General features: G+C 36.4%; 1 protein-coding gene across 5 annotated transcripts in view; it reads left to right on the forward strand.

Annotated features, from left to right (window-relative positions):
* LOC309605105 (glutamate carboxypeptidase 2) overlaps positions 1 to 25,279 on the forward strand; it is a 64,315-nt gene that overhangs the window by 21,267 nt on the left and 17,769 nt on the right. For 4 of the 5 annotated variants that reach the window (XR_014231231.1, XM_082340453.1, XM_082340454.1 and 1 more), the window contains exons 5-11: positions 5,599 to 5,724; positions 6,822 to 7,008; positions 9,914 to 10,007; positions 20,718 to 20,816; positions 21,097 to 21,182; positions 22,761 to 22,880; positions 25,065 to 25,147. Coding sequence is in view for 4 of the 5 variants with exons in the window: in XM_082340453.1 (XP_082196579.1) it covers positions 5,599 to 5,724; positions 6,822 to 7,008; positions 9,914 to 10,007; positions 20,718 to 20,816; positions 21,097 to 21,182; positions 22,761 to 22,880; positions 25,065 to 25,147 (795 nt within the window). In the remaining variant the exon portion in view is untranslated. The remainder of the gene's footprint in view (positions 1 to 5,598; positions 5,725 to 6,821; positions 7,009 to 9,913; positions 10,008 to 20,717; positions 20,817 to 21,096; positions 21,183 to 22,760; positions 22,881 to 25,064; positions 25,148 to 25,279) is intronic. The other variant, XM_082340455.1, reaches the window with a different exon arrangement.

Consider the following 25,279-nt stretch of genomic DNA (forward strand, 5'->3'; position numbering starts at 1 on the left):
TCTGATTCCCATCGCCTGAGTTTCAGTAGGTCTTGGGTGAAGCCTGAGAGTTTGTTTCCAGCAAGTTCCTAGATATTGTTGATTCTGTTGGTTCAAGAACCATGGTTTGAGAACCACTGGTCTCACGTCCCAATTCTGTCTCTATTAACAAGCTCAGGAAGATGGAAGCTTAAAAGAAATGGAAAATTGTAGGCTAACAGTGCAATATTGTATTTATTCCCAGTTATAGAACAATGGTACAGTGTAAATTTTACAAGAAGGTCATTGTCTGAAAACAAAGATTTTTTTCTAACTAGCAGTGACAACTTGCATTTGTGAAGTGCCGAGAGGGCCTATCTGTCCACACGTGTTTTCATTTTCAAAGTTTACTGTCATTTTCAAACTAATATCTTCTCCAATCCCTTCTCCATCATAATTTGCTTTGTGAGGAGTGCAGATTTATTAAAAGATAGCCACAATTTACAGACATTTAAAGAAGTAGTTAGTCTTCTCAAAGTTGGTGATATTAAATATGAATAAATTTCAAGTAGAACATTTACAGTAAAACAAAATTCACTGAAACCAAATTGGTTAATGGCTTTGTATTCACAGTAGGATAAGAGTGAGCTCCAGAGAAGACTAACAGTTATAAATCAGACATACAGTGCTATCATCAATAGTGCATTAATATTGCATTGGTCTTAGGAGGAAAAGTAATAGCTAAAACTAATCCTTTTACTGAAGCAAAGATTCAGATGTCACCTTCTCAACAGACTTTCTCCCTTTTTTGAAAATTGCACCCAACTGAATACAGTACAAGTTCCCTGTTTGCCTACTGTATTTAAACTTTTTTTTTGAATTTTTCTACAGAACTCATCACCTTTTAATATAATATACAATTTACTTAGTTATTAATTTTATTGTTTATTATCTTATCTCTCTGCTTTCCACATGAATGTAAGTTTCTTCAAGGACAGGGATTTGCTGTATCCCTAATTCCTAGAATGATATGCCCTCAACAAGTTTGTGGAATGAATCCTACAATCAGCTTGGAAACAACCTTATGTCAATATGTTATAAATTTGTTGTGCACATGTTATGAGATGTAGTTAAAGAGGAAAACAATAACCAAAATAAAATGATAGGATATTAGAAATCGTGTAGGACAGGGACTTCAAACTCTAGGGTATGTGAAGACTTTCCAAAGGCAGACATAGGATGGTTTTAAATAAATCAGTTGCACCATCAATTTCTCAGTGGACTCTTTCATGGAATTGATAACTAGCCCGTGGTGAGGTCCCGCTGGTACTCTGTCTTCACCTCCTTATTTACAGTTATTTTTCTCTTATTTTATGAATGAGAGACATCACTCATTCATCCTAAAACAAGATGAAGAATATCTCTGAGTAGTAAAAAAATCTCTGGGGCTCCAAACAAAGAGACAATAGTGAAAGATTCTAATAGCTGGGTAACAAAGATTTGGCAAGTCAAATGGTTTATAGTTGAACAAAATTAAAGATGAGCCTAATTGAGTTTCCAGCTGGTATCATTAGAATTAACTTGGATAATAGATCAGTGTGAGATTTAGGAGTTGTAACTTGGAAAGAGTTTAAATAATATAGGGAAAATTCCAATTTTTTTCATCCCCATCCCAAGGTTTCTCAGAACTTGTATAAAAACAAGAAATGTAAATAGAACTGAGAGTGAGTCCTGACTCATTCTGGAAATAATTTATTCATCCATAGATCCATGACTTAATGTTTTAACATCCTATAGCACCAGAAGTTGTATTTCAAGTAAAATTTTATGCTTAGATATTATTTATAAAAGTTTGTAATGATGCTGTTAGACTCAATTGATACTACTAATAATTATAATAGTAAATTACTCTTGAAGAATTTTCTTAACATGTACAGCTTGTCATAGGAAATAAATATTTTTAAGCACTATACACACACACACACACACACACACACACACACACACACACACACACACATTCTTAATCAAGGCAAGTTTGGCAGTGATTAATAAAAGACTTGCAAACATACCCAGATTCTAGGTAACAGAAACTGAAATGGAATTTAGCATGCTAGATGGTAATTAAGGAGTGTTCTCTTGGGATCAATATCTGTGGCAGGGAGGAGAAGGAAGCTGGAATAGGCAGAGGGAGAAGTTGCACCTCAGTGCCAGCTCAAGGACAGCCTCAGCTGACCCAATGGGCAGCTCTGGAGTCAGAATAGCCTTTCAGGATTGTCCTGGGCTGGACAAAGATGTCCAGGTATTCATATTCCCACATCGATCAGTCATTGAATATGTGCATCCTAAGAAGGGGCATGACCTTGAACAAGGTGGCTGTCGGTAGCTGATCGTGAGCAAGGGGCTGACTCTTTAAGGCTGACTGCAGAGAGCCTTCCCTGCAGCTGGAGCAAGAACATCTTCAGTGAAGGGGAATCTGGACACCAACGCCCTGGTGTCCAGCACGAATACATTTTACTTTAGAGTAAAATGCTTTAGGGAAAGGGGCAAATATAAGTTCAAGGAGAAAAAGTGATGATAAAATTCTGACTGAAGAGTGTGGTTTTAAAGTGGATGATATTGAATAATAAATCATTACAATATTTAAATTCCTTTGGATATAAATAAAAAGTGAGGTAAAACTGCTTCTAAAAGTGTTAATATTTATAATGTGCTGGAAATTGCATGGTTCGCCACAACTTAAAGACATGACAAAAAATTTCAGATGTCAACTTAAAAATAAAGGAGGGGGGAGGACCTTCAAGATGGTGGAGGAGTAAGATGTGGAGATCACCTTCCTCTTCACAAATACATCAGAAATACATCTACATGTGGAACAACTCCTACAGAACACCTACAGAACGCTGGCAGAAGACGTCAGACCTCCCAAAAGGCAAGAAACTCCCCACGTACCTGGGTAGGGCAAAAGAAAAAAGGAAAAACAGAGACAAAAGAATAGGGACGGGACCTGCACCAGTGGGAGGGAGCCGTGAAGGAGGAAAGGTGTCCACACACTAGGAGCCCCTTCTCAGGCGGAGACTGCGGGTGGCGGAGGGGGGAAGCTTCGGAGCCACGGAGGAGAGCGCAGCCACAGGGGTGCGGAGGGCAAAGCGGAGAGATTCCTGCACGGAGGATCGGTGCCGAGTAGCACTCACCGGCCCGAGAGGCTTGTCTGCTCCCCCGCCGGGGCGGGCGGGGCTGGGAGCTGAGGCTCGGGCTTCGGTCGGACCCCAGGGAGAAGACTGGGGTTGTCGGCGTGAACACAGCCTGAAGGGGTTAGCGCACCACAGCTAGCCAGGAGGTAGTCCAGGAAAAAGTCTGGAACTGCCTAAGGGTCAAAAGACCTCAGGGTGTGCGAGGAGAGGGGATTCAGAGCACCGCCTAAATGAGCTCCAGAGACGGGCACAAGCCTAGGACACCAGAGACGGGCATGAAATGCTAAGGCTGCTACTACAGCCACCAAGAATCCTGTGTGTCAGAAACAGAAATACATATCAATGGAACAGGATAGAAAGCCCAGAGATAAACCCACGCACATATGGACACCTTATCTTTGATAAAGGAGGCAAGAATATACAGTGGAGAAAAGACACCCTCTTCAATAAGTGGTGCTGGGAAAACTGGATAGCTACATGTAAAAGAATGAAATTAGAACACTCCCTAACACCATACACAAAAATAAACTCAAAATGGATTAAAGACCTAAATGTAAGGCCAGACACTATCAAACTCTTAGAGGAAAACATAGGCAGAACACTCTGACATAAATCACAGCAAGATCCCTTTTGACCCACCTCCTAGAGAAATGGAAATAAAAACACAAATAAACAAATGGGACCTAATGAAACTTAAAAGCTTTTGCACAGCAAAGGAGACCATAAACAAGACCAAAAGACAACCCTCAGAATGGGAGAAAATATTTGCAAGTGAAGCAACTGACAAAGGATTAATCTCCAAAATTTACAAGCAGCTCATGCAGCTCAATATCAAAAATCAAGCAACCCAATCCAAAAATGGGCAGAAGACCTAAACAGACATTTCTCCAAAGAAGATATACAGATTGCCAACAAACACATGAAAGAATGCTCAACATCACTAATCATTAGAGAAATGCAAATCAAAACTACAATTTGGTATCACCTCATACTGGTCAGAATGGCCATCATCAAAAAGTCTACAAACAATAAATGCTGGAGAGGGTGTGGGGAAAAGGGAACCCTCTTGCACTGTTGCTGGGATTGTAAATTGATACAGCCACTATGGAGAACAGTATGGAGGTTCCTTAAAAAATTAAAAAAGAACTACCATACATACGACCCAGCAATCCCACTACTGGGCATATACCCTGAGAAAACCATAATTCAAAAATAGACATGTATCACAATGTTTACTGCAGCACTGTTTATAATAGCCAGGACATGGAAGAAAACTAAGTGTCCATTAGCAGATGAATAGGTAAAGAAGATGTGGCACATATATACAATGGAATATTAGCCATAAAAAGACACGAAATTGAGTTATTTGTAGTGAGGTGGATGGACCTAGAGTCTGTCATACAGAGTGAAGTAAGTCAGAAAGAGAAAAACAAATACTGTATGCTAGCACATATATATGGAATCTAAAAATTTTTTAAAAAGTGGTTCTGAAGAACCTAGGGGTAGGACAGGAATAAAGACACAGATGTAGAGAATGGACTTGAGGACACGGGGAGGAGGAAGGGTAACCTAGGACGAAGTGAGAGAGTGGCATGGACATATATACACTACCAAATGTAAAATAGATGGCTAGTGGGAAGCAGCCGCATAGCACAGGGAGATCAGCTCAGTGCTTTGTGACCACCTAGAGGGGTGGGATAGGGACGGTGGGAGGGAGACGCAAGAGGGAGGGGATATGGGGATATATGTATACGTATAGCTGATTCGCTTTGTTATACAGCAGAAACTAACACACCATTGTAAAGCAATTATACTCCAATAAAGATGTTTTAAAAAAATCCAAAAAATAATAATAAAAAATAAAGGAGGGATACATTTCTCTTCAAAAATAATCTAGGGAGTAGGTGAGCAAAAAAAATGTGTGAAGAACACTGATCTAATCTAACAGGCCATTTTACAAATGATAATGTTGATACTCCGAGATGTTAGAATACTCGCACGTAATCCTGAAGCCAGACCAGTAAAGCAGTATTACCTGACATTTCTTATTTACCTGGTGGTGTGAAGACCCATTGTGAATATACTTCAAAGAGAATACAGATCTCATCTAGGGCTTTTTCACCTAGGGTATCTGGCCCCTTCCAAATTGCAGTGTGTATATTTACGTGCATTTTTCTGGCGAACGCTTCTATAGTTTTATGGTCACTTTACAGGAGACATCGACATAAACAAAACTTAATAGTTAATTCATAAGTCTCTACCCAGGTAATTGCCTTCTCAATTCGAGTTCATTTCTCTGTTGAATCTCTTACCTGAGGCTCATGCTTTTCTGACCCTCTTGCATACTCTTGTCTCTTACCTCTTTCAAAGATGTGAAACAGTCTTCACGCAGAAAAACCTCTTTTATTAAATCTTTCTTGTACTAAGTCATCCGTGATCTCAACAGGGTGACCTAGTCTATGTTAACTACGCACGAACTGAAGACTTCTTTAAGCTAGAGCGGGACATGAAAATTAATTGCTCTGGGAAGATTCTGATTGCCAGATATGGGAAAATTTTCAGAGGAAATAAGGTAAAAAATAATCTTTTTTTTCTTTTCCACAAAAATAAAAAGTTATATTGTATCTTACATGGGTAGAACCACATCCTTAAAACTTTTAGAGGACTGTGATCTTCTCATACTCTGTACCAGCCCACCTAATAGGGAGGATACATTTTCTAGCTTATAGACAGTGGTTTTAAACTGGGTCATTGGAATTCGGCCAGTGTAGAAGTTCAGGGAAACAGAGCAGGTTTTTTCCATACCTACACATTATGCCTGTGGTCTACAAAGAAGCATGCATTTGATTTGTTGTTAACCTTCAGTATCTTTGTTTTAAATGTTACCTTTGAAAATATTTACTAAATTAAATTTTAGTATTAATTCTTGTTATAGGTAATGAGAGAAACCAATTTATACACAGCAGTTTTGAAAGTTACTATCACTTAATTTGGCTTGATTTGCTAATATTTTTTCTTCTTTTGTGGGAAGCTAAATTTCAGAAATATTCCCTCTCAACCATAGAAGAAATGGGAATCTAGTCTGTGGAGTCTACTTGCTTATTGTGCTTCTAGACTAGAGGAAGGAAATAGCACATACTCACTACCACTAATATGTACATTTTTTTAAAAAGATTAATTTATTTTTATTTTTGGCTGTGTTGGGTCCCCGTTTCTGTGCGAGGGCTTTCTCCAGTTGCGGCGAGCGGGGGCCACTCTTCATCGCGGTGCGCGGGCCTCTCACTATCGCGGCCTCTCTTGTTGTGGAGAACAGGCTCCAGACGCGCAGGCTCAGTAATTGTGGCGCACGGGCCCAGTTGCTCTGCGGCATGTGGGATCTCCCCAGACCAGGGCTCGAACCCGTGTCCCCTGCATTGGCAGGCAGACTCTCAACCACTGCGCCACCAGGGAAGCCCTATGTGTACATTTTTAAAATCTGCTGCTCTGATGGCTGATTCAGCCCTGGAAACTCATTTTTAGAGCTTGCAGTAGGAAAAAGAAAAAGCCAACTCTCTGTGAGATGTCCCTTGTTGTAAGTCTAAGGATAAAAGATTGAAGATGAGGTTTAGCTACTTATTTAAGAGTAATTTTGAGTAACCAACCTAAAATAAGAAAGACTGTCTTTTCCAGGTTAAAAATGCCCAGCTGGCTGGGGCCAAAGGGATCATTTTGTACTCGGATCCTGCTGATTACTTTGCTCCCGGGGTGGAGTCCTATCCAGCTGGTTGGAATCTTCCTGGAGGTGGTGTTCAGCGTGGAAATATCTTAAATCTTAATGGTGCAGGGGACCCTCTCACACCTGGCTACCCAGCAAATGGTGAGTGGCCAGGCCTTAATCATCACAAAAACCTTAACATTGTAAAGTGATTTTACCAAAGGATTTCCTTTGACACATGGATAAAGTATGTCTTTTTCTTGTTCTCTTTGTATCTAAGAATAAAGGATTTTGAACTCAGAAAATTGTTGGTTCAGGTCCCTTATCCCTTCTTTGGAATCCTTGGGTCTGACAGGTTTTGAAATGCAGACATTTTCAGATATTTAAAAGTAATATGGTGCATATACCATTTCTTGCATAACATTCACATAGGAGGCTGGAGCCTAAAATGGGAAGCAAGCATGTAAATATTTATGCAGTAAAATGTATGAATAATCATATTAAGCAGAGGAATGTGAGTAATATAAATAGTCTGTCTACTCAAGTCAGATCTTGCTTCCAAATTAGTTTACATCAGATCATGTTTTGCTGACAAGTAAATTCCCCCCAATTAATGGATTTCACAGTTTTTTAAATTTCTAGTTGTAGATAAGGGATAGTAGAACAAAAGAAGTTCTATAAATCCCTGAAATGACATTTAGAATTTAGAGCCTAGAAAATGCTTATTGTATCATTGCTGTATAAAGACAATAGTGATCACTTTCAAGGAGTATTTCCTAAATGCTAGCTCTTTACATGCATTAACAACCCTATAAGCTTTGTTGTGTTATTATCTCTACTTGACAGAGGAGGGAAGCGAGACTAGAAGTAAGCAATCTCTGCCCTAGACCATCACACCACTAAATGAGGAGTGGGGATTCAAATTCAGATGGTCTGGCTCCAGCCCACATGTTTGTCTTATGCTGAAATGCTCTGCTGTAAAACAATAGATCATTAACAAAGGGAGCTAATTTATTTTGAATGTACTCAGCTAGTTGATGACATTTACAAAAATCTGTGATCATTTAATTTGTGTGGTTTAAAACTAAGGTGTGTACCTTGGATAAAATAGGTTACCAAAGTATCCATGGCATTTCCATATTTATATTTCATCTGGATTTTCTATCAAATTGTAAACTCCTTTAAAGTTTATGCATTTTGGCTTCGTAAATCGTCTTGGAATATAGTACATTATCATAGATTTTTTTTAAGCAATACATATTATCCTATAATAAAATCACATAAGTCTACCTGAACTTTACTTACTTAGCCTTTTTATTCCCAAGTTTTGAAAAGTGCAACTTCTCCCCAGCTCTGTTGGTTATATAAAGTTAAAATTGTGAACATAAAATAAGATTAACTGGACTATTTCTGTTTATTATCCTCAAATTTAAAAGATGACATTGTAGAAAGAAAAATCATGTTATCCCTGTGAGGCTTGCATTTGTTGAATTCCCTTTTGTACCCTATTTTTTTTCTTTTCCTTTTAATTTTACTTTTTATTATGGAATAGTTCTAACATACAAAAAAATAGAGAAAATTATCACCACTTTGTCAATCTTATTTTATCTCTTCATCTTCCCTTTTTGCATTATTACCCTAAAGAATTTTAAAACAAATCCCATGCAACATATTATTATGTCATTTTACTATAAAAAGAATAGCTTTTGCAGTTACCTAAAGCTCTTATAATTCAAAATTTTGAAGAAAAAAATGGAAAAATAGCTCTTATTTTTCTTAAATCTGAAGAAATGACAGAAAATGTGTTTTTATTTTGAGGTAGAGTTTACATGTAACAAAATGCCCAGGTCTTGAGTTAATTTAATAAATTTTTTAAATTGCATGTATCTGTATCACTCAAAATAAGATATAGGACATTTCTATGACTCCAGAAAGTTCTCTGTTGCCCCTTTCTGGTCAATTTTTACCATATCCCCCTAGAAGCAACCACTTTCTGATATCTGTAATCATTGATTAGTTTGGTTTTCAACTTCATATAAATGGAATCAGATAGTAACTATTCTTTTGTGTGTTGGTGGAAAATCAAATAACAGTCAAGCTAAGAAGAAAGAAAAGAGAATTTTATTTGAGTCACACTGAGGATTATAACCCAGGGGACAGATTTGCAGAAGCTCTGAGAACTGTTCTATTGGTCAGGAGTTAGAGATGCAATTTTATACATTTCTGAGACAAAGAATTTATGTGTTATATTGACAGGTTAGCATTCTACATAAAGTTGATCAAAGATGTTTTGGTCAATACAACTCCCTGTATGGGATGAAAAAGAAATTAAAATAACCTTAAAATTACAATGCTGGTGTCTGAATAAAGTGACCATTTTTCTTAAAGGTTGATTACATCCTCCTGTTTGAGGAGGTCTGGTTAATGTACAATACAGATGCACATTGCACATTGGGAAAGGCCTGCCACAAAGTGGGCATATTATTTTTTTCTTTCTTAGTTTGATTTTCCAGTCATAGAAAAATTTATGATCTTTCCTCATCATTTGCCTTGCTGCTCTCACTCAGTACAACGATTAGAGGTTAGTCATGTTGCTGTGTGTGTTAATAGTTTCTTCCCTTTAATTGCTGAGTAGAATTCTATTATGGGACTGTTCTACAAATTGCTTATTCATTCTCCTGTTTACAAACAGCTGGACTGTGTGTGTCCCATATGGGCTACCTAGATTCAGCTGCTATGAGCAATTTTGTGCAGGTCTTTTTGTGGACATATGTTTCCATCTTTCTTGGGTAAGTAACTAGGAGTGTAATTGTTCTGCCATAGGGCATAATTCTGTATAACATTACTTTTCAAAGAAGTTATTTAAAGTGACTCTCTAATTATACACTCTTACAAGATTGTATGAGAGTTTCAGTTGCTCCACATTTTCGCTAACAATTTGAAGCTCTGTCTTTTTAATTGTAACAGTTCTAGTAGATGCAATTTAAGAATGTGTTTAATGTGATTTACAGAGGACATTTTGAAAGGGATTCCATTTTTATTAGAAGTATGTTCAACTTTTTTTCAGAATATGCTTATAGACGTGAAATCGCAGAGGCTGTCGGTCTTCCAAATATTCCTGTTCATCCAATTGGATACTATGATGCACAGAAGCTCCTACAGTAAGTTTGTAAGAAACAAACAGATGGCTATTGGGGTAATTCTCTTTACTGGCCATCTTCAACTTTCATGCTTTTATCTCCATTATTTGATACTGAAGTTTTCTGTGCGCAATTTTTACCACACCCCCCTAGAAGCAACCACTTTCTGATATCTATCATCATTGATTAGTTTGGTTTTGAACTTGATATAAGTCGAATCAGATAGTATCCATTCTTTTGTGTGTTGGTGGAAAATTAAATAAGCATACAATTTTATCACCATTTTATAGAACAATGGTTCTAACCTGGGATTTGCTTTAAATACTGGTATCCAGTGTGTGACAGCCATGAAAGTGAGTCTTTCAGATCATCAGCTGTGGGGAGTGTAATTGATAAGGTGCTCCACTGTGTTTTGAAATCCATTACCCTGTTTGTGTCAAGGCCATGCTTCCCATAGATGCTCCCAGTCAGTAACTAAATGTAGCAAGGGTATTAAATGAGGCCCAATACTGGGAGGCATGGGACTCCTCTGATGGGAGACTGGCTCAGGACTCTCTGACAGCCTTGCTATCAAGGGATTCTGCCACCAGCACTCTTCTTTCTTCTCTTTCTTGTTTACCCCATTTCTGACCTGCATTGCAGTCTGATGGCTTTCTCAGACTCTCTTAGCTCCCTTGCTATTTCCTTCACACGCCTTTCCCCTAATAAATCTCTTACTTATTGAAACCTCTTATTGTCTACTTCTTGGTGGACCTGGAATAATGCCCTTTGAAAGCATCTTCCACTGATTTTCATCTTTATCCATTCCTCTTCTTCCTCTGTTTTCACTACTGAAGCTTCTCCAAAGTTGTTATTGTTTAACCTGCCATTGGAGCTCTTTCCTCTTTCCTGTCCCGCTTTCTCCCATCTGCATGTCCCTTCTTCTCCATTATCCTTGAGGAGGGGAGAGAGCACTGACTTCTCTGAAAGTAGAATCACTGGAGACCAAAGCATCTGGACAGTTAGTCCCTTTTCTTCTTTGAGTTTAAGATATTCTTAATCATTTTATTCTAGAATGTATAAGAAAACTTTTTTATGACCTAGTTCAGTGCCCTCATTTTTACAGGTGAGGAGGCTGTCATCAGAGAATTGGAGGTGTCTGTCCAATTTAAGGGCAGATTAAGGAAGAGCAAGCGCCCTGGTCTCTTTTTCTTTTGAGCTCTTAGCTTTACCACATGGGTTAGGATTCAGGATGGGGCACAACTTTTGAGGGCACCACAGACTATGTGTTTGTGTAAATATAAAGTCTAAATATTCATTATATTTAAAAGATGAACGTGATTGTAGCTTTACTTGTGATAGCGGAAAATTGTAAACAACACAAATCTTCAATAATTGATAAGTAGTTAAATATATTACTGTCTATGACAGTACATGAAGCCATTAAAATATATGTTGTACAAGAGTATTTAACAATGTGGGTACATGCTTATGCTATACTATTAAATGGAAAAAGTAGATTTCAAATATATATATATATAATATTATATATATATATAAAATAATCCCTAAATTATAAGTTTAAAAAAGTGAACCCATATTATCTTTGTAGTTAGAAAAAGAGTGCATGGAAGGAAAGAAGGAAGGATCATACAGAATTGGACGTGAGGTTTATTTAACCATGTCTACCATTTGACTGCTCTGGTAAACTAGTTGAATTTGGCTATGCCCTAACTGGGTAGTAGAATTATTAATATTTGATCAAAAAAATTACCAAATGTATTTAAGTCAGCTCTAGTAAGTCATTTTGTAAATGCAATCATCATTAAATAACATAAATTCTATGGAAGTATATTTTGCATTCAAAACACCATGATTAAAAATGAATTTTGGATGTACAGAAATGTATTAAAAATGTATTTGGAAGGAGGAGATGATCTGTGTATACTAAAAGCAATAATATAGTTTCTGTTTCACCATCCATACCTTCTAAGGTATAGTGAAACATTCTACAGACTGGAATTTAGTCATAAAATATTTTAAGAACATGTAATTTGTTTATGAATTTCATTGGGAGTATTTACTCCCTCTGCATAATTATCTAGGGAGTGTGATATCTACGTATCCATTATAGTCAGTTCTCATATTCCCACAAATGGTTAGTAGTGTAACATTATGTATTAATTAGAATAGACAGTATTTTACAAATTGGATATATCATAAAATGAAAGTTTCTTAATAAGTATATGAGAAGAAGAGGAGAGACATAAAGTTATATAACGGCCCAGGTATGCCGAGAACTTTAATAAAAAGTTGATGAAATGTGAATTATAGAAAAAAGAAAATTGTGTTTACCTAGGTGGGAGAAAAGGGGAACAGTGTGTATGTTCTTTCTTCTTCTTTTCTGCATTTGTACTGAAGGGAATGTGGTTACATGGTTTCTCTTTGTCTCCCTGAGTAACTACCAGGATTATAATGACAGCAACGACAATAATAATAAAGACAATGATAATAGCATCTAACATGCAGAGAGTGCTAATTATATTCTAGCACTTACTTTTTGCTAAATGATTTACATACTGTTTATCAATTCACCCATAAAACAACTACATGAGTTAGTATTGTGATAACTAATTTTACAAATAAAGAAATCAAAGTTCAGAGAGTATGTGATAGATCTGGGACCCAAACTCATGTCTGATGTAAAAGACAACTTTGTTGAGCATCACTTATGCTCTATTCAACAGCACAAGCATTTAGTAGGCACCTCTTTGTCAAGGCACTGTCTCATTCTTGTGTCTCTGCTCAGAAGACCTTTAATGGCTTCCTACAGCCTGTCCACTCAAGGTACACTTATGGAATGGCTTCTTTTTGTCAAGCACTGTGGTAAAAGTATGATTTATATATAGGTTTTGTTCTCAGGGCCCTCAAAATATAGTATAGAAGCTCACAGCTTAATAGAGGCTACATGACAAACCACGAAATTCTAGCACATCATTTTCTGCCCATCTAGCTTGTTCCTAATTTTTAAGAATTAAACTCATTATTTTGAGATAACTGTGACTCACATGCATCTGTAAGTAGTACTAAAGAGTCCCTCTAGGCCATTTACCCAGCTTTCCCCAATGGTAACATCTTGCAAAGTATAGTACAATATCACAACCAAAATATTGATATATATTTTTTTATAGTCATGACACAAAACATTTCCATCGTTACCAGGATCCCTCATGTGACACTTTTAGCCACACCCACTCCTTTCCTGTCCCCCTCCATCCATACCCTCTGACCTTAACTCCTAGCAACTACTAATCTGTTCACCATTTCTATAATTTCATCATTTTAAGAATGTTATATAAATGTATACCCTTGTGGGATTTTTCTTCACTCAGCATAATTCTCTGGAGATTTGTTCAAGTTGTCGTATATATAGTTTGTTTTCTTTTTAATACTGAGGAGTGTTCCATTGTATTTGGTATCACAGTTTGTTTCACCATTCGAAGGACAACTAGTTTGTAGCTATTATGAATAAAGCTGCTACAGATAATCGTGTGCAGATTTGTGTGTCAACATAAGTTTTCATTTCTCTGGAGTGCAATTGCCGGGTCATATGATAATAGCATGTTTACTTTTTTAAGAATCTGACAAACTTTTTCCATAGCGGTTGTATCCTTTTACATCCTACCAGCAATATAAAAAAAATACAGGTCTTCCAATCCTTTTATAAGCACTTGCATTCTGACATCAGAAAATATTTCAGGTTTGTCTTGTATTTTCTTTCAATATTTCTAGTTTTCTGATAATTTTCATCATGAATGGATGTTGAATTTTCCCCAGTGTTTTATTGTTGCTGTGGTTGTTTATTTTCTGCATCAATTATTCTGATCATGTGGTTTTTCTTTAGCCTGTTAATGTGGTATATTACACTTTTTGATTTTTGTATGTAGTATCAGTCTTGCATTCATGGAATAAATCTCACTTGGTCATGGTGTATAATCCTTTCAAAATGCTATTGAATTTGGTTTTCTAGTATTTTATTAATGATTTTTGTGTCAATATTCATATTTATCTTTAGTTTCCTTGTGATTTCTTTATCTGGTTTTGGTATCATGGTAATGTTTGTTGCATAGGGTAACTTTAGAAATGTTCCTTCTGTTTTTTCTAAAGAGCATGTGAAGGATTGGTGTTTATTCTTTATTGATTGGTAGCATTCAGCAGTGAAGCCATATGGGCTTCTCTTTCTGAGAAGTTTTGATTACTTGTTATAGCCTACTTACATTTTCTCTTTCTTCAGTTTTGGTAGTTTATATCTTTTCAGGAATTCATTTCATTGAGGTTAATTTGTTGGTATATAATTGTTTATAGTGTTCCCTTATAATCCTTTTTATTTCTGTAAAGTCAATAGTAGTATTCCCTCTTTTGTTCCTGATTTTCAGTCTTCTCCCCTTTTTTTCTTGGTCAGTCTAGCTAATGATTTGTCAATTTTGTTGATCTTTTCAAAGAACCAACTTTTGCTTTCATTCATTTTTCTTTATTTTTTTTTCTAGTTTCTATTTTGTTATTTTTGCTCCAGTCTTTATTATTGCCTTTCTTATGCTTGATATGAATTTAGCTTGCTTTCCATTGTTGAATTTCTTTAGGTGGAAGATTAGTTTATTGATTTGATAGCTTCCTAGTTTTTTAATATAGGTGTTTACAGCTATATATTTCCCTCTAAACACTGTTTTAACTGCATCTCATAACTTTTGGTGTCTTATGTCTTCATTTTTATGTATCTCAAAGTATTTTCTATTTACTCTTGTGATTTTTTTCTATGAGCCATTGCTTATTTAGAGTCAATTGTTTAATTTTCATATATTTGCAAATTTTCCAAATTTTTTTCTGTTATTTTTTTTCCTCAGAAGTTTAATTGCCTAGCAACACATTATCATAAATCGCTCTCAAATTAATTCTTTAGCTTCAGTGCAGAATCATTTATTAATGATGATGGCAGTCAGCATCCATACATGGCTATTCTTAGAACACTGCTGTCTTCTTTTTTTCCTTTCTCTCTTTTTTTTTTTATTGGAGTATAATTACTTTACAATGTTGTGTTAGTTTCTGCTGTACAGCAAAGTGAATCAGCTATATGTATATGTATATCCCCATATCCCTTCCCTCTTGGACCTCCCTTCCACCATCCCCCCATCCCACCCATCTAGGTCATCACAGAGCACTGAGCTGAGCTCCCTGTGCTGTACAGCAGGTTCCCACTAGCAGTCTATTTTACACATGGTAGTGTATATATGTCAATCCTAATCTCCCAGTTCATCCCATCCTCCCCTTCCCCCAATGTGTCCACCATCCATTCTCTATGTCAGCCTCTCCATTGCTGCCTTGCAAATGGGTTCATTGGTACCATTTTTCTGGATTCCACATATATGCATTAATATATGATATTTGTTTTTCTCTTTCTGACTTACTTCACTCTGTATGACAGACTCTAGGTCCATGCACATCTCTACAAATGACCCATTTTCATTCCTTTTTATAGCTGAGTAATATTCCATTGTATATATGTACCACATCTTCTTTATCCATTCATCTGATGATAGACATTTAGGTTGCTTCCATGTCCTGGTGGTTGTAAACAGTGCTGCAATAAACATTGGGGTGCATGTGTTTTTTTGAATTATGGTTTTCTCAGGGTATGTGCCTAGTAGTGGGATTGCTGGGTCATATGGTAGTTCTATTTTTAGTTTTTTAAGGAACCTCCGTACTGTTCTCCATAGTGGCTGTATCAATTTACAATCCCAGCAACAGTGCAAGAGGGTTCCCTTTTCTCCACACCCTCTCCAGCATTTATCGTTTGTAGACTTTTTGATGATGGCCATTCTGACCAGTGTGAGGTGATATCTCATTGTAGTTTTGATTTGCATTTCTCTAATGATTAGTGATGTTGAGCGTCCTTTCATGTGTTTGTTGGCAATCTGTATATCTTCTTTGGAGAAATGTCTATTTAGGTCTTCTGCCCATTTTTGGATTGGGTTGTTTGGTTTTTTATATTGAGCTGCATGAGCTGCTTGTATATTTTGGAGATTAATCCTTTGTCAGTTGCTTCATTTGCAAATATTTTCTCCGATTCTGAGGGTTGTCTTTTCGTCTTGTTTATGATTTCCTTTGCTGTGCAAAAGCTTTTAAGTGCAATTAGGACCCATTTGTTTATTTTTGTTTTTATTTTCATTACTCTAGGAAGTGGATACTGTGATTTATGTTTTTCCTGTGTTTTCCTCTGAGAGTTTTATAGTATCCTGTCTTACATTTAGGTCTTTAATTCATTTTGAGTTTATTTTTGTGTATGGTGTTAAGGAGTGTTCTAATTTCATTCTCTTACATGTGGCTGTCCAGTTTTCCCAGCACCACTTATTGAAGAGAGTGTCATTTCTCCATTGTGTATTCTTGCCTCCTTTGTCATAGATTAGATGACCATAGGTACATGGGTTTATCTCTGGGCTTTTTATCCTGTTCCATTCATCTATATTTCTGTTTTTGAGCCAGTACCTTACTGTCTTGATTACTGTAGCTTTGTAGTATAGTCTGAAGTCAGGGAGCCTGATTCCTCCAGCTCTGTTTTTCATTCTCAAGATTGCTTTGGCTATTCGGAGTCTTTTGTGTTTTCATACAAACTGTAAAATTTTTTGTTCTAATTCTTTGAAAAATGCCATTGGTAATTTGATATTGATTGCAATGAATCTGTAGATTGCTTTGGGTAGTATAGTCATTTTCACAATATATATTCTTCTAATCTAAGAACATGGTATATCTCTCATCTGTTTGTGTCATCTTTGATTTCTTTCATCAGTGTTGTATAGTCTTCTGAGTACCGGTCGTTTGCCTCCTTAGGTAGGTTTATTCCTAGATATTTTATTATTTTTGATGCAATGGTAAATGGGATTGTTTCCTTAATTTCTGATCTTTCATTGTTAGTGTATAGGAATGCAAGAGATTTCTGTGCATTAATTTTGTATCCTGCAACTTTACCAAATTCATTGATTAGCTCTAGTAGTTTTCTGGTGGCATCTTTAGGATTTTCTATGTATAGTATCATGTCATCTGCAAACAGTGACAGTTTTACTTCTTCTTTTCCAATTTGTATTCCTTTTATTTCTTTTTCTTCTCTGATTGCCATAGCTAGGACTTCCAAAACTATGTTGAATAATAGTGGCGAGAGTGGGCATCCTTGTCTTGTTCCTGATCTTAGAGACAATGCTTTCAGTTTTTTACCATTGAGAATGATGTTTGCTGTGAGTTTGTCATATATGGCCTTTATTATGTTGAGGTAGGTTCCCTCTATGCCTACTTTCTGGAGAGTTTTTAGTATAAATGGGTGTTGAATTTTGTCAAAAGCTTTTTCTGCATCTATTGAGATGATCATATGGTGTTTATTCTTTAATTTGTTAATATGGTGTATCACATTGCTTGATTTGCATATATTGAAGAATCCTTGCTTACTAAATTCTTTATACTATAGTTGGGTTAGTAAAAGGTTTGTATGATTAATAAAGAGATGATATGATTTCAGCCTTTTAAATTTATTGAGTTTTTTTATAGCCTAATATATGGTCTATCCTGAAAATTGTCCTAGGTGCACTTGAATATGTATACTATTCAAGTATGTATTCATACTCAAGGCTTTTGTTGGGCAACGTGTTTTATATGTGCCACTTGGCTTTTCTGGTTTGCCAGCTTCTTCAGCTCTATGTATGAGATATGAGAGCCCACATGAAAACCCAAGGAACTCACCACTTTTTCATTTCTTGTACCCTGAGGTCCTGAGCTGGTTTATTTTCTTTTCTCCACCTTTCAGAGTCTCATGTTTATTTTTCATATATTTATAGTCCAGGGAATTTAGCTGTACTCAGCAGGATGAATAGGGTAAAATGCATGTTCTCAGAAGCAAAGTCTCACTACTTTTCAAGCTTCTCTGTTATGGTATCCTAATCATCTTATACCCCAGCCAGATTAATCACCATACCTTACTTTTGCTTTGACTCTTCAGCCTTCATGCCTGTTTACATCATACATTGTACCTGGAATGCTCTTTACCTCCATCTTCCCTGCCCACATCTTACTCATTCTTTAAAAATCCAGATAAGTGAAACCTCCTGTAGAACGAAAATTATTTCTTTTTTTTTTTTTTTTTTAATGTCTGAAACATTTATATTAACATATTTCCATACATATTTCCATACAAGTACAAATATAAGATTTTTAGAAATTTCATGTAATGTCTGAAACATTTATATTAACATATTTCCACGAAAATTATTTCTGATCCTACAAGGGGAATTAAGCTCTCTTTTCTCCTTCAGAACTTTATCTATCATATATCATGCTCTGTTTTATATCTATCTTTTTCTGACTTATAAACTCTTTGGTAGAATGACCATGTCTTATACATATTTGTATTCCTTAGTGAGTACAATACAGTACCTTGAGCATTATAGAGAATAAGTCTCTGCTAAATGAACAAATAAAGTTTAATATGCTACACAATATAGATTTTTAAATTCAGTGTTGTTTATAGATATTTATTGAGCATCTATGCTCTATCAAATCCTTTCAAGGACATTTCCAATATTATATTTTCTGAAATTTCTATGATTTGAAATTTAAATATTCAACCTTTTAATTTTCACAGAATTTATTTTTTATTTATAGAGTGAAAGAGGGACCTAAAGAAAATTATATCCCTGATTAATTATCCCAGTGAAATTTAGTGACTAAAATCTCTGTTCTCCATAGATGTGTGATATTTTCTTGTCCTTGTGGGGGCACTGTAATCTTGGCTTTATATTTTATTATTTTCTGGGAATATGGACTCTTCATTACCTTCCTTATAATATGTAATTGACTTCCTGATGAATTTGCACCTTGTTTTGTTTTTCATATTTTTATTTTGAAAAGGAAATACATTTACACAGTTCAAAGTTCAAAGGGGTATACAATAAAAAGTTTCCCTCCTACCCATTTCCATCCCAAAGGCAATCAATGTTATTAGTCTGCAATATACTACTATAAAAATATTTTATGTATAATCAAGTATATGTATATTCTTCACTTGGCTTCTACCATTTTTTGTATACATAATATTCTGCTAGTTTGACTATTCATTATGATATTTAACAATGTATAATGCCCCTTCATTTTACTTGATGCTTTTCATGTGAAATTTTATTGTATATAGATAAATAAATTATATAGTATATTACATGAAATTATGTTTATTAAACAAACTCCCTCATGAGATAGGAAAAAAACAGAGTAAATATTTACTCTCTGATAGAGCATTTTAAAACAAAATATTATTTATACTTAGTTTTCCATGAGAAGATAATCATATTGATGTAGTTTTGCACATAAAATATATTCTAGGTCAAGCTGAGCTATTCACATTACCTTAACTGAGTAGGCAGGGAATAAGTACCCGTGCGCAGGCACAGAAAAAAGGAGGAAACTACAGAAAATGTTTCACTGTAAATCATAGGGTGCATACAGGTGTGTGGACCAGAGATGGAGCCATAAAAGGCAGATTGATGTTTTTCACTCTCTTAAGTTTGTCTGGAGCTATCTTCTTCTATCTGCTTCTAGGTAGCAAAAGTACATTTGGTCTTCATGCCCAAATCAAGAATAAATCAGTCCATGCTCTTAAACAGTAAAGGAAGATATGCTGAAATGAAACAGCAAGAACCTCACCATTCCACAGATATTATCATATTATTTTTCTCAATCACCTGATGAGAGATAACCAGGGCTAGTGGTATATATGGGCTGGTCCACCTGAATCTTTCCACCTTTTTGAATTAAAAAAATAAATAGTGTATAAAGCTTTGAGGGGCTGTTGGTTGAAGTGACATCCCTTCCTTCGCCCTTCCTCCCTCCCTAATAGATGTGTGCAAAAGTACTTTGCAAAGGATGACCATACATGTGTTTGGGAATGTATTTATCAGTGGGAGAAATAACACAATGGGAAATTCCAAAGAGTTTGACATCTGCTGTTTCTTCAGAGCATGCTCTTGAGAGCACTTTTCACATGGTTTACTGTTGGAAACTGGTAACACAGAGTCCAAATTCTTGCCAACTGTTTGAATCTCGATTGTACCACTAATCAGCTGCTTGACTTTGGGCATGTTACCTAATCTCTCTAAGCCTCACCCTCCTTATCTTTGAAGTGGGGAGTAATAGCAGAACCACCTCATAAGAGGTGTATTAAGAGTTAAGGGCTTCCCTGGTGGCGCAGTGGTTGGGAATCTGCCTGCCAATGCAGGGCACACGGGTTCGAGCCCTGGTCTGGGAAGATCCCACATGCCGCGGAGCAACTAAACCCGTGTGCCACAACTACTGAGCCTGCGCGTCTGGAGCCTGTGCTCCGCAACAAGAGAGGCCGCGATAGTGAGAGGCCCGCGCACCGCGATGAAGAGTGGCCCCCGCTCGCCGCAACTAGAGAAAGCCCTCGCATAGAAACGAGGACCCAACACAGCCAAAAATAAATAAATAAATAAATAAATAAAAGGCAGTGTAATACGAGATTAATCTACTAAAAAAAAAAAAAAAAAAAAGAGTTAAATGGCATATCCCTATGCAAAGCACTTTGTACTACCATGACTCATAGAAGCTATTATGAGCAGGCACTCAAGAAAACAAGTTCAAGGACATTGTAACTTATAACTTCAAAGGTTTCCTTCAGCTAATAATATTTTTTGTGTTCAACAGAAAAATGGGTGGATCAGCACCACCGGATTACAGCTGGAAAGGAAGTCTCCAAGTGCCCTACAATGTGGGACCTGGATTTACTGGAAACTTCTCTACCCAGTTAAGAGACTATTTCTATTATAACTCTCTTTAGGGGGAGGAAACCTTTTTCAAAAAACAATTACAGAGGATGACTGAAAAGTAAAATCTACTACCAGCAGGAGACATAACAACAGGTTGAAAAGGGGAATACGCATATATCCTCACAATTGGACAATTGGTCAATGTAGTTATTGCCTGTGCGCATTTAGAAATATTCAAAACAATGTCAGATTTAAAAATTGTGGGTGGCAAGCTGTTAACCAGTATTTTTAGCCTGTGCCCTTTATTTTTGCATTAGAAAAGTCAAGATGCACATCCATTCCAACAATAAAGTGAAAAGAATTTACAATGTGATTGGAACTCTCAGAGGGGCAGTGGAGCCAGGTAAATTGATCATTTGCTCAGCAAATATCGATCGGGCAATTCTTCGGTGCCAGGTACTGCTCTGAGCTCTGGGAATGTAAGGTGAACAAAGCAAAGCAACTCTTTGTCCTAATGGAACTCACATAAACACAAAATAGATCAATAGGAGGTAACTTTACATTGTGATGCATGTTGTGAAGAAAGTAAATGTTGGGACTAGATTGGTCAGATGACCAAGGTTGTTGATAAACTATGCATGCTTCAATTAAAGGACCAAGGGAGGAAGAGCAGGGAGAGATGGTTTACAGGTGTTTAATCTGAGCTTTCTGGATTTCTTTACCACATATTTTGCCTGGAGAAATATCTTCATTACAACGATAAGTAACACTCTTAGAAAATTAAGGTAACCTGAAGTTAATGAATCCTTTACATGGTTTTTTTTTACACTGGAATGGGTGGAATATATATACACGTGATTTCCATATGATTTCAGATAACCTGCTCAATGATACATTTGAAAATCATCTTACTTTATTATGTTTGATTCCTTAGGAACTATATGGTTATATTTCCTACCCAAACAGACAGAATTAAACTGAATATCTTTTGTACAAGCAGCCAGTACTTTCTTTCAGGGATAAAGAATATTGATATGCTTCCAATGAGCACTAAACAATGTACAACTGGCTATTTATTGAATCTCACTGAGTACATATTTTGTGCCAGCTCTGTGCTAGGCTTTGGGGATGGAGGGATTTTTAAAAAAGACACAGACCAGAGACAAGAAGACCCCTACATTGAAGTGTGGTAAATGCTTTTTTTAAATCCTTTTACTTTTTTTTGCATGCAGGCTTTTCTCTAGTTGAGGCGAGCGGGGGCTACTCTTTGTTGCGGGGTGCAGGCTTCTCATTGCAGTGGCTTCTCTTGTTGTGGAGCACGGGCTCTAGGCTCCCGGGCTCAGCAGTTGTGGCGCACGGGCTTAGTTGCCCTGTGGCATGTGGGGTCTTCCCGGACCAGGGCTTGAACCCATGTCCCCTGCATTGGCAGGTAGATTCTTAACCACTGCGCCACCAGGGAAGCCCCATGGTAAATGCTTTATCAATATGAAAAGACTGCCCAGAAAGCTGGATAGGGGTGCGATTCCCTCTCCCTGTAGAAAATAGGAACAGATCATAGAGAGGTAGAATCTTTGAGCTGTACCTTAAAAACTAAGTAGAAGGAGTAGGAAGTGGAGAAATCGTTATTTGGCCACTGTGTTCTCTTACTCTGAAAATACTGGAAACATAGTGTAAATAGGTAAGAGAGGAGTAACAGAGAATTATACAAAGAAATGGATAAGGATACTTTTATACTCACTTATCATTACTTATATACTTATAATTACTGTAATTAATTGAAGTATACATTTGCTTATCACATTCATATTTTCTTCATACATCAAATTCAGAACAAAGTGATATATTTACAAAAGTCTTCAGGAACCTTTGCTATCTTAACTTGAGTCCTGAGTGCTTTGTGTTTAGATGCTATTGAGTCATTTGCAATTTTCCTCTATTCTTGACCTGGAATGGCAAGTAATTTTGCAATGATGCTTTCTAGACAGGTATGTCATTCTTGGAGGTCACCGTGACTCTTGGGTATTTGGTGGCATTGACCCTCAGAGTGGAGCAGCTGTTGTTCATGAAATTGTCAGGAGTTTTGGAAAGCTGAAAAAAGAAGGTAATGTAAACAAAAAGTAAAAAGACCATGTTTTCTGAATCTCAGTTTGGTCCTCAGTAAAGTGAGTATAAAAATACCACCTCATAGGTTTGTGTGAAACACAACAGAGAGGCTGCATGCAAATTATATCATCTTAGTAGCATAGAGTACTTAGTAGTGCTTAATAGCAGAGCGTAGCTTTCAATAACTAGCAGCTATATTACTTATGTTGGTTAATGATATTGTTTATTCATTTTTATATATTCATTTTTAATAATTCATTTATTTATATAATAAAGTTCATATTTTTTATATTTTATATTAAATTATAATCTGAAATAAAGGAATTATACTATTAGTGGTTTCTCTGGCAGCAAAGAAGATGGAGATGGGTTTCTTTACTGGAGAGTAGACACCAGATTTAGGTCATAAGCCAAAGCGTCCTGGTCTGAGAAATGTGAGCAGGAGTTCCTTGGGATCTTCCAGCCTCAGGCCTCAGGTCAAGTACATCAACTGACTGAGGGGATGAAAGCTTATTCAGAAAAATGCTGGTCTTCCTGCTTAATAGGATGCCATCAAAAGTTTGATATCTGCACTCTCACACCCCCAGCTTTGATTTCTCTCACAGAATTTAAGATTATACTACTAGCACAGTCACTTCAGTCATTTTAGAATCTTCATATGAAAACCAAAATAAAATTGAGTTCAAATGGTTACTTTTTAAAGTAAACATTACATACTGAGAACAGAAGGTCTACTTTGTTTACTGACCCTGCAAACAAGGTGTCTACGGGCTGTAAATGTGATGCATACATATTTTTTTTAGCAACAATGAATGTGGTAAAAATATGTTACATTTGCCTGGTACTTACTTTCTTAGAGAAACAGTGTTATCTATTTTGAACTCATAGGATGAGGGATATGTTTAATTATTTCTGTCTTCATTTTACAAATAAGTTAACTGAGGTTTCCAGAATCAAGTAATTACCCAACGTTTTGTAGCTGGTGTGTGGCAGAATCAGAGAACTAGGGTTAAAATTCAGATTTCTGGCCCCCAGTCCACAAAACAATGATGTCACTCTTTGAAATCAAATGTAAAGGTGCTCTATTCTTTTTTCCACACAGCTATCTTATTTTTTAAGAAAATAGAACGATGGAGACCTGAATTTACATAGCTTGTGAATCAGGTTGTGTTTAATAGTATTACAAAAAGTTTCATGATTTTGCCAGAAGATTCCCGTGGTAAATACAAAACACCACTATGACAATTACAAAGTATGCCAAAAGGCTGCAATGATGGGGAATAATAATTAATAGGAGATTTAAATAATGCTATTAATATACTTAACAAAAATGAAGCTCTGGACTCAACAGCTAGAGGGATATATATCCTTAAGCACAAATGAAATATGTACTCAAACAATAACAACTTACATGCCTGGAGCACTTGTTCAGTGCTATATTTATAAATATTATTCCATTTAATCCTCCTAACAATCAAGGAGTGTTATCTTTTCTCTGCCCTTCCTGGTATACAGGTGAAGAAACAAGAGGCCTAACAAGTTTGAGTAACATTCCCTTGGTCATACTGCTAGTAAGTGAAAGAACCAGGGCTTGAAATAAGATCTTTCTTTAACTTCAAGATCAGTGTTTATAACTCCAAGCCATATGACCGTCCTAATGAAGGGTGTCCTTTTCAGCAGCAGCAGACACTAGTGTTGCGAATGGAGCTTCTGTTGACTAATTCTGGCAGAGAATGGAGTGAAATCACACAACCAGCTGACATTGAACAATTGTTTGTGTGATGCCAACACCGCATGGAAGAGTTGTAAAGGATTTTCTCTCAGTTCTATTGTCTCAGAGCACAGACCACATCCAGCATTTTCTTCTTTCACTCTAGGCAGCTGCAGACCACAGATGGCTTCCTAGCATAGGCAATCATTATAAACCTATAAGACTATTTTATGATCTCACAGGATTTTTACCATGTCTGCATTTCCCCCTTTTTCAATACAGATGTGCTTTTTTGTATTGACAGATAAGCTTTAAAATCTTTCAAAAGGAAGTTAAGTAAAGATTGTCGCCATAATTCACCCTTCCTAAACAACCAATGAATTTTTGCTGTTGTTACTCTGCTGGGCATGGTGATGTCTTGGCAATATTATGCATTTTCCCAGCTTTTATAAGTATGCACATATATTTCAGGATGGAGGCCTAGAAGAACAATTTTGTTTGCAAGCTGGGATGCAGAAGAATTTGGTCTTCTTGGTTCCACTGAGTGGGCAGAGGTTAGTTGATAATTTGATATAACATGCATTTTCATAATAATAAAGCAGTTAGTATTTAATTCACAAGAATGTAAGAATAACTGGTCAATCCAGCCAGAAAATATTCAAACTTTTTTCCAGAAAGTCTGAAGC

The sequence above is a fragment of the Balaenoptera borealis genome (genome assembly GCF_965194805.1).
Source record: "Balaenoptera borealis genome assembly, chromosome: 11".
Taxonomy (NCBI): domain Eukaryota; kingdom Metazoa; phylum Chordata; class Mammalia; order Artiodactyla; family Balaenopteridae; genus Balaenoptera; species Balaenoptera borealis.